The sequence below is a fragment of the Myotis brandtii genome, unplaced genomic scaffold (genome assembly GCF_000412655.1).
Source record: "Myotis brandtii unplaced genomic scaffold, ASM41265v1 scaffold546, whole genome shotgun sequence".
NCBI classification, from domain to species: Eukaryota; Metazoa; Chordata; class Mammalia; order Chiroptera; family Vespertilionidae; genus Myotis; species Myotis brandtii.
The window spans coordinates 4,885,532-4,895,782 of NW_005370016.1; the positions used below are offsets into that span (position 1 = coordinate 4,885,532).

At 36.0% G+C, this 10,251-nt stretch overlaps 1 protein-coding gene across 1 annotated transcript in view; it reads left to right on the plus strand.

Moving 5' to 3' along the window:
- The window catches only part of LOC102245168 (ephrin type-A receptor 3), a gene marked incomplete at its 3' end in the record, with an annotated part of 233,144 nt that extends 225,457 nt beyond the window's left edge, over positions 1-7,687 (plus strand). Inside the window, exons 4-5 of the mRNA XM_005878111.2 lie at positions 6,493-6,648; positions 7,352-7,687. Coding sequence (XP_005878173.1) covers positions 6,493-6,648; positions 7,352-7,687 — 492 coding nt within the window. The remainder of the gene's footprint in view (positions 1-6,492; positions 6,649-7,351) is intronic.
- Between the last annotated feature and the right edge of the window lie 2,564 nt (positions 7,688-10,251).

The following is a 10,251-nucleotide window of genomic DNA, read 5'->3' on the forward strand; positions in this document are numbered from 1 at the left end:
AGCGGGCGTCCGTGTGTGACCCGACCCGGGGCGGCTGGGTGGGGCAGCAGCAATCAGCCGACCCACCCGGGCACCCCATGTGTGACCTGACCAGGGGCGGCCGGGCGGGGCAGCGAAGGCTTGAAGGCGGCTCCAGCCAGAGTGAAGGCCTGGGTCCCAGGTGCCGGAGGAAAACCAGTGCCGGCAGCCAGCGGAGGGAAAGCCTATTGCACGAATCTTTTCGTGCAACAGGCCTCTAATATATATATATATCTTGCAAGATTAATGTAAAGTTCTAGGATAATAGAGTCATAACTGAAAAAAAAGTTCATCTTCAAATTTAGAAATTAACCACATAAGTAAATCAAGCTTGTTGCACTTTATTTTCACAACACCATAAATGCTACTATCTATTGTTGTGGCACCTACCTATGAAATTGTTCTATATATTTTAAGAAGTTTCATTATACCTTAATTGTGGGGATTGGGGGTTGAGAGTAATGTGGGAAAGATATTTTTGAAATATACATTAGAATATACATATACATTTGAAACCTCATGCTGGCAATTTTTTTAAACATCGTATTCTTATGCAAATGGAACATTTTCCTTTAATAAGAAAATTAATTTTATGTGAAATTCAAATATATAAGCATGCTATTCTACACAATTATGAACATTTATGTTTTTCTAAACAGTTTCAAAATAGATGATGGGTTTAATTTTTGCGAGACACTCATTTAGCTATAGGTTTTGATGATTAAGTAGGCATAATTTTCATGTTTTTGTTGTGAAATCCATTCTTATCCGTTTAAGAAGTGAATTTCAAAATTTCTTGAGTAGAAATCCCTTCCTATCTCAGAGTAAATATTTACCTCTCCAGCCTTACATACAATACCTAAACCCCTAAATTTCTATAAAAATATAAACATAAAAATAAGCAACAAAAAAGACACCCTAGAATTACATTAACTAATTTTTTTGTTACCTTATAAATGGCTCTTAGCCATGAAGTTACTCAAAGCCACTTTTAAATTGAAGACATCTCCTAGTTTGTAATATTTTGTGATTAATGTATGTATGACATTAGTTTTATTTTAAATTCATTCTCCTTATAAAGATAATATTATCAAATGTTTCAGTTTAATAAATTTCAAAACTAAAAATAAAATAGAAAGCTGATAGAATTATAGGAAGTATGGGGTGTACATGCAAAAGTTGCAGAGATATTGCCCCAGGAAAAGAACTGACATTATTTTAAAATAAATGTATCTAAAAACTTTAGATAAGGTCAGGACACACAGTTCTTCTTTAAATGTGGAAGACAACTTAAACGCTGGCAAAACACAACATCCTTAGGACCAAGGGCTGCTTTAGCATTCTCTCTGTGGCACACTGACTTCGGGCATATTTCACTGTTACTGGCACCTGTCTTGCTGACTCTGAGGGAGCAACAACAGACACAATAAAGACTTGTTACTAAGCTATCTTTGAGCCATACTAGATTGTGATTGATTCTCTTGTGTGTAAGGGTGCGCTGGCATTTTCCTTAGGCTTTTTTCATTGAGCAGTGGGCAGAACAGAAGAAGGAAACATTTGATCACTTTGTAAAAATGCTGCACATTGCCGGCAGGGTTTAATTACTGAATGTAGCCACTTCCAGTGCATTGAAATGCCTCTGCCTTGCCTCAAAGCATTGTACCTCTATTCAAATGGCAAAGAATAGAGTTCCTGTAAGATTGTGGAGTGCAGCTCATTTGGGGAATAAACAGTTGCTTTGACCTTGTACCGGCAAATAGACCCCGTCAGGCCTGGAATTGCAAGGCCAGGAAATCATCTGTTTAGTCAGTGCTGGTTCTGGTGATTAGTTTGTGTTTATGGCTGGGAATTGATAATATAGCCCTGTGTATATGAAGCTAAGGTCTGAATACTAAAAGGGTCCTATTTACCAACAGCTTCATTTTTTATTTTAAAGTTAGTTCAAACTGAAATCAGCCTTTTAACCCTTAATTAGGAGCATGTTTTCTCTTAAAAGTCAACCACATTAGTCAACTGGAGACAAAATTCACTTTGCAATTGAAAGGCTGTCAACTTTCTTTCAACAGTAGCCACCATGGTTTACTGAGTGCATTTGTTTTCCTTTCACTATGGTAACTTTACCCATTCTCTGTATCAGCAGAGCTCAAACCCATCAATTACAGCTTCGAGGAAAAGTGTGCTATGTGCTGTGGGACTGAAGCCAAGATTCTATCCTGAAGCTTTTCTATAATTATTATTCATTGTATAGGTAGTGCTCAGAATACTCCCTATTTCATACTTTTTTCTTCTTTATTTTCCAAAGCTGGCCGTTTATTATTTTACCCTACTTCTGACCCATAGTATTTAGTTCCTGTTTTATTGTTACCACTTCATAAATACAGAATCAGCAGATTCCCAGAATATTTTTAATTCATGTGCTACCAATTGGTATTATTTTGGCTTCCTCCTATTATTCATATTTTTAGTGTTTCTCAATAGAAAGTTAACATTTGGCAAGGGTGTCATAGTTTTGTTCCACTGTGGCCCATCCTGGGTTTTTTCAATAGGTTTGGGGTTTGCTCAATAAATGAGCAAGCATACCTTAACTAACTCAGCAGTTAAAATACAAGAACTAAAAGCTAGGTTAGCAAGGATAAGGCACATAAAACCTTACTGCAGACCAACAAATGGGACATGTATATTCTTTTAAATTGTATTTTCAATACTGTGCTTCTTTTCCTTGCAAAAAAGAAAAAAATGACATCATCTTACATTTTTATTAATATCAATTTTATTCACTCCCACAGATTCCCAAACTTCTAACATTCTAATATACAATGTACATTAAAGGAATAGCATAAGTAAATATAATTTTATTATGCTATTGTTTAAGATGAATGATAGGGAATTAGTTGTTTGGCTCTTGATTTACCTTTTAATTCATTCAATTATGAAATAAACATGCCCTTTGAATACATACTTCTCTGATACTGGAAGATATTGAAAAGGTCAAAATTTGTCAGTTTTTGTGGAAGTATATTTCTTTTAGGTCAGAAGAGAACCTCATTTATTTGTCTCATTCTTTCTACATAATTCTATCATTTCAATGGCTAATCATAACCCTAAAAGCAATTATGAAGTGAAGATAATTTGTTGTATTTTTTTCTATTTAGAAAGTTCTAGGAATCTTATAAATTTTTGTACACAAGTATTAACTTTTTTAAGTGTCTAGCCTGAAGAGTTTTAGAAACAACTTAGTCAATATCTGCCATTTAATAAATGAGGAAATTAAAGTCTAGAGAGGACAATTGATTGCAAGTTAATCATCCACTTAAAAATGAACCCCATAAGTTCTGGCTGGTTTGGCTCAGTGGGTAGAGTGTTGGCCTGTGGACTGAAGGGTCCCAGGTTCGATTCTGGTCAAGGGCACATGCCTGGGTTGTGGGCTCGATCCCCAGTACACCAAAAGATGTAGAACATACAAACTGGCTGATTTGATGTCTTAGGACAGCGGTTCTCAACCGGTGGGTCACGACCGCTTTGGCGGTCGAACGACCCTTTCACAGGGGTCGCCAAAGACCATCCTGCATATCAGATATTTACATCACGATTCATAACAGTAGCAACATTACAGTTATGAAGTAGCAACGAAAATAATTTTATGGTTGGGTCACAACATGAGGAACTGTATTTAAAGGGCCAGAAGGTTGAAAACCACTGTTTAGGATCTTTCTAGCTCCTTTAAGCTTTCATTGTATTTAAACAGTACATCTCAACTGAATCATCTTTGTCTTTTATGTCATTTAGATATGCTTTCTGCTGTGAGTAAAAGAAAACTTGACCACAGTGACTTCAGCAAACAAGCTGTTATTTTTTGACATTAAGATAAATCTTGAGATAGGTGCCTGCTGGGTCAACAAGTGCAGGGTACACATCCTGTAATTTTTTTGGCCTTTAACTTATTGTCACATGTAAGCCATTAAGTCCATAATCAATTCTGGAATGATGCAGATGAGGTGGCTCCAGTTGCTTTTGGACCACTTTGTGAAGGGGGAAAAGCTATCCCAAACACCTTCATCCGATTTCTGTTGTGTCTCTTTGGCCATACATTGGCCATCCATCACTATCTGCAGTGAAATCTGTGTTCGGGAGCACTAGGTTGGATGCAATTCTGAACAAATCAGGATCCTATTAGCAAGCAAAAGGCAGAGTTTGGACACTGAGTATGCAACCAACTGTACCCACCACATTCCTCTGCTTAACAGTTTGTCTTTTCATGTCGATCTATTTGTGTATTTAATTATGCTTCGCACAGGCCAGTTCCTTCCATCTTTTCATGATCTTTCTCAGATGAGATTCCTCTGTGTAATCTCTTCCAACAGCTCCATTGGAATGGGGTGCTTGCTCCAGGTGGCCTGTGTTAAATGTCTGGTGCTCATTTTCGATTTCAGGGGCCCTTTGGGGATGGACAGAATTAGGGAATTTGTATCTTTAAGGGTACCCAAAAGCCTGAAAAAGAGGAAATGATTTATCGAACTGCATGTGCATGTGCCTACCTATATTGTACTAGTGTCATCTCTAAAATTATTTAGTCATAATTAGGTAAAGTTTAGTTACTAGTTTGAATTAACATTCTTAACTTCTAAGTTGATTTTTTTGATTAACTAGTTATTAACTGATAGAATTCAAGTTACTATCAGAAATCTTTGGCTGTAGTGGTGTGGCTAAGAAGTATTATATGACTGTCTTTTCTTTAAGTATCACATACCATTTATAATAGTAACAAAAAGTGATTGACTGTTTAATGAATACCTTTATGCTAAATGTTGTAAAAACCATAACAGCCCCAAATAAAAGCACATAGATAGACTTACCAGCAAACAAAACAACAAAGCAACTTAATCTTGAAAGACTCAGTAATGCCCCCTTGCAAATTTAAAGTCACTTTAATGATGAGCTAAATTGAAACCAGAAGTTAAGTGCATAGTTTGTTTATACTTTGTATCATTTTCTGTGAGGCAGTATAACAGGAGATATAAGTAGAATTTTCTAACCAATGCCTACAGACAATGTTCAAAACTTTTTAATCCCAACCCATGTTTGGTTAGGGCAATGAAATTTATTTTACTGGTTCTCAATGTGGCCCCTAAAGTTGTTCAATTTAATGTAACCTCGTCTTAGAGCAACCCTTCTTAATAGAATCTGGAAAACAGCAAGACTGAATTAATGATTGCTATCATTTTAAGTTATTCTAATTGTTTGTTTTGGCAGTGTATTTCCAGAGAACCTTACTAGGAGGAAGATATACTATTATGGATACCATGGGTTACCTTTCAAAATGCATTTATTATAAAAGTTAATATTTGTCCACACAGATATTAGTTAAATGCACATATGTTGTTATTTGCAATATGAAGTTTATATGAGATAATTCTTCAATTCAATGATAAAGATAATCTATAAGGACTATTCTATATATAAGTACTTTAAGTAATACAATTTCAGTGTAGCACTGAAATTGAGTTTATAGATTCAAGAAATTACTGACGTCCAAAGATGTTTTGAAGGAAACTTTAAACATTTGGACCCCAAATTCCTTCATCAAAGGAATGTCAAAGAACTTCTTGTTGGGATTTTCACCATGAATTTAGTTCTCAGTGGTTGAGCTTTGACCTATGAACCAGGAGGTCATGGGTTCATTCCCATTCAGGGCACATGCCTCCGTTGCAGGCTCGATTCCCAGTAGGGGGCGTGCAGGAGGCAGCCAATCAATGATTCTCTCTCATCATTGTTTCTATCTCTCCCTCCTTCTCCTTTCCTCTCTGAAATTAATAAAAAATATATTTTAAAAATAAACAAAATAAAAAGCTTTCATCTAATAACAATTCACAAGTATGTCAGTTTAAATAAAAAGTGTACTGCCCTATGTTTGAGATATGCGAAAGGAAATATATTTATTTAAATAGAAATTGTACCTCCTTATGTATTTGAGATATAGACAGGAGCTATATTTCACTCTTTATTTTAGGCCATTACCATATAATTAATAAGTAATAATATAAGAATGAAGTCTGTGTTTCACATGCTCACAATGACAGTGCTAACTGTAGTGCAGATCGTGTACACATTGCATCATGTTTTAAAAGGGAATGGCTACATGATGACATGGCTTTGCTTTATTTTCTCCACAAATATTCCAATGCCAAGTAAAGCTGTGAAAACACGAGCTGGAAATTTCATCACACCCTGGTGCCAAAATAATCTAAATCTTGTGGGTGTGTGTTTTTTTCTTTAACATTTGGTGCAAATTCAAATGTATATTGTGGAGAAACTACACTGGGCCATGTTATTTGCTTCTGTAAAGGCTGGAAGGAAAAATGAATTTTGATTCAGAGTGAATGCATGCCCTAACATCCGAAACTCTGTTTAACATATTTTTTAAAAATGTGTTTTCAAAATAATTACAGAATATTAAAAGAGTTATTTTGTTTGTAGCTTGTCAACCCGGTTTCTACAAGGCTGCGGATGGTAACACGAAGTGCGCTAAGTGCCCACCTCACAGTTCTACTCAGGAAGATGGTTCAATGAACTGCAGGTGTGAGAATAATTACTTCCGAGCAGACAAAGACCCTCCATCCATGGCTTGTACCCGTGAGTAGTTTTGCTGCAACCCATGCATCCATGTTTGTTTTATTTTGTTTTTTATTGTGTTATTGTTGGTTTTTTGCTTCTTGTATTTTGTTTTTTGTTTGTTTGTTTGTTTGTTTTTAAGCATTTGGCCCATTTACTTGTGCTACTCATGTGCAAATTGAGAGCTTTCTCTGCTTCACTCTCCATGCTTGGCTCACCACAAATGCAACATTTATCACATGAATTGATTTATAAAGCACCTACTGCAACAGGACCCAAAAACTCTTTGTATCTTGTTTTAGATTTTGCTTTTTGTTAGACAGGATAGGGGAGATTGTAAGCATGGGATTTGTATTTTTGCATTTCGATTCCCTCTTGCTACATGTTGGTCATAGGTCATCAGGAAGAGGACTAAGATTTATAAAAGTAACACTACAGATTTCATAACTATTCACAAGGGCATTGAGTTTAATGGTAAATACCTTTGTTGGACTTTCTGAATGCATATTCAACCTTGAGTCACATCTCCCTCACCCATAGCTTGGAGAGAACAGTGCTCTTGAATCCATGTCTATAATCTCATGGATTCTCTAAGGACAAATTAAAATATGTAATAAAGACAAGATGGTTATTTACCTCTTTCAGTCCCATTGTAAACTATCTCTTTCCCTTGTAGTAGAATCCAGAAGTGAGGCTCATTAATCTTTGTTGAACTACTTTGCAGGACCTCCATCTGCACCAAGAAATGTTATCTCTAATATAAACGAGACCTCGGTTATCCTGGACTGGAGTTGGCCCCTGGACACAGGAGGCCGGAAAGATGTTACCTTCAACATCATATGTAAAAAATGTGGGTGGAATGTAAAACAGTGTGAGCCATGCAGCCCAAATGTTCGCTTCCTCCCTCGACAGTTTGGACTCACCAACACCACGGTGACAGTGACAGATCTCCTGGCACACACTAACTACACCTTTGAAATCGATGCCATTAACGGGGTGTCAGAGCTGAGCTCACCACCACGACAGTTTGCTGCAGTCAGCATCACAACTAATCAGGCCGGTGAGTACTTTTGCATCTCAGAGTCAATTAAGAGTCTTAACAGAGAGGGGAAGAAGGGGTAGGAAGACAAAGATTTAAAAGGACTGCAGGATTTTCTCTTCTATCACTTTTGGACAGTTATGGTACATTGAATAATTCAATCTTCAAATAAGAATGAATCATATTTGTTAGATTATTTTAAATTAATTTAATCCATGGCTATCCAATTTGGAATCTTTAAATAGTTGGGGCTCTGGAGATGGTACGTGTGGTTCTGACTGAAGCATTTTCATATTTCAAAGAATTTAGACATTGAAATTTAGCTGTGAAAAGATTATGTAGGGTATTTTTAAATTTGAAGTGTCTTTACCTTAGTTACAATTATATCAGATTTTTTTGTTGTTATTCAGTTATTATATGGTCATCAGAAGATCTGAGTATTTTGCTTAGAAAGTTATAATTCTCTGATTAATTAAAAATAAGGAAAAACTATTTTATTGAATAGCTACAATTTGCATTTAAAAAATTAAAATATGAAATTTGTGGAGAAGCATAGTAAAAAGAGGTCTTGGTGAAGAACATTTAGAAGCACTGATCTAAAAACAAATTTCTTAGGGTAAATTTCACCAACTATTTTCCACTGACAATATTTTCCTAGTTAAAAAAATATGCTACATCAAGCAAAGGCATTGTGGAATTGGAAAAAGGAAATAAGCAAACAAATTTCTCATCTTTCTTTGTCTTACATCCACCACATTTCTATTTACCGCTACCACATCTTACTCTTTCAATCACTCATTAAATCTTCCATGTGTTTTCTAGTTCTCTGATAATTTGTGTGACATTTTTACAGTTTTTTTTTAACAAATTGATGTTCAAAATTATTTATGGGATTTTAGTTGTGAGTCTCTCAAACATATAGACGTGTTATACTTTGCAGAGTATACAGAGACATACCAACGATACTCCTTTGGGATAAGACTCACTTCTTCAATGTAGAAAACTGATAAATGCATATTAAAGTTTCCTTTGGAACCAACAAAACTTGTGCAAAGTTAAGCTGAGAGATATTTATATGCATAATTGTTGCTATTAGATATCATAATTAAGAATACATTTCAAAAAGTTCAATGCAAAGATATTATTGCATCATTTATGCACAAATAAACATTGGAGCCAAAAAGGGGGGAAAGGAAGAGACAGCATGCACCCTGAACTGCAGAATTACATATTCTTGAATCACCTCCCAGGTGGGTTAACCCCTGAGCTGGAAGTCAGGATGGAATGCAAACTCTGCTTCTTTTCTGCATGCGGCTGAAATTCTGGAAGTCCCTGTGCTCTGTAGTGGGACTTGCCCTTGCTCTGGGGATATGTATACTGGATGCCTGAGGAAAAGAGAAAGGAGAGATGACTAAGTTCTCCTTCAGCTGGAAGAGGTTGTAGAGCAAACCAATAACTAGTCAGAAAAACTCATCACTTTCATTTCTCTCACTTGGCTGGTTCAGTAAGGTTAAACTACTAAGGGCAAGCAATGAATCGGTGTCATCCAAGGGCCAATATATACAGCATGTCAGCACTTGTTAAAATGTTGCACTACTTCCATATTGGTTAGAAGTAGTTCTAACTACTTCTGCAGATTAGTATAGAAATGCATCTCTTCTGGTTAATTCCTCCAGTACCCCGAGTAGGCTCCTAAACCCAGTATTTCAGGTCTACCCCATAAACACCCCCCCCCATAATCCACCAACTAAAAGTGTAAATCCTGGCATAAGAGGGGTTTCTAGGTCCCTGTCCTAGAACCCCTCCCTCTTGAGAGGTCTATGTCCCTGAAACTCTAGTTGATAAATATTTTGAATATAACCTCTGATACATTCTCAAATGTGTCTCTTTCTGATTCCAAACCCCTCTTGCATTCCTACTTTGCTTCTATTCTCTCTGCTGATGAAAATCATACACTTTTAGTGGTTTCATGATGATAAATAAACTGTATTTGTTGATAAGACATGACTTTTAAAGGAAGTTCACAGATTTATTATTTTAATCTTGCTTCCTGGAATCTGTAATTTTTCCCACTTGAAGCTAGATCCCAGATCAACAAACATAAGTTTTTGCTTTGCTGATTTTATTTAAATATCAGTTAATGATATTTAAACTTTGAAACTAATAATATTTAAAAATTTGCTACTTAACTTTATTTAACTATCTCCTATGGGAGGTGGGGGAAGAGTAATGCTATTGGTATGTAGCACATGATTATAGCTTCTCATATGCCAGGAACACAGGAATTTTAAGAAATTATAATTATGTGGCAAATGGCTTTCCCAAATCCTATATTTCATGCTGATTTAGTACCTTGTTTAAAATGGGAGCATCAATTTGTATTATAATTATCTCCTAAGTCAAACAGAAACATAGACAAAATAAGCAAGAACTCCTTATATTCTACCTCATCATCAGCCTCTGGCTTTCGGACAACGCATTTATCTAGAACTGAATACTCCCAGGTATGTACAATGAATGAATATAGGTACAGTGGTGATCAAGTGCAAGCCAAGATATTCAAAATAAATGGGGTTGATGCTTTG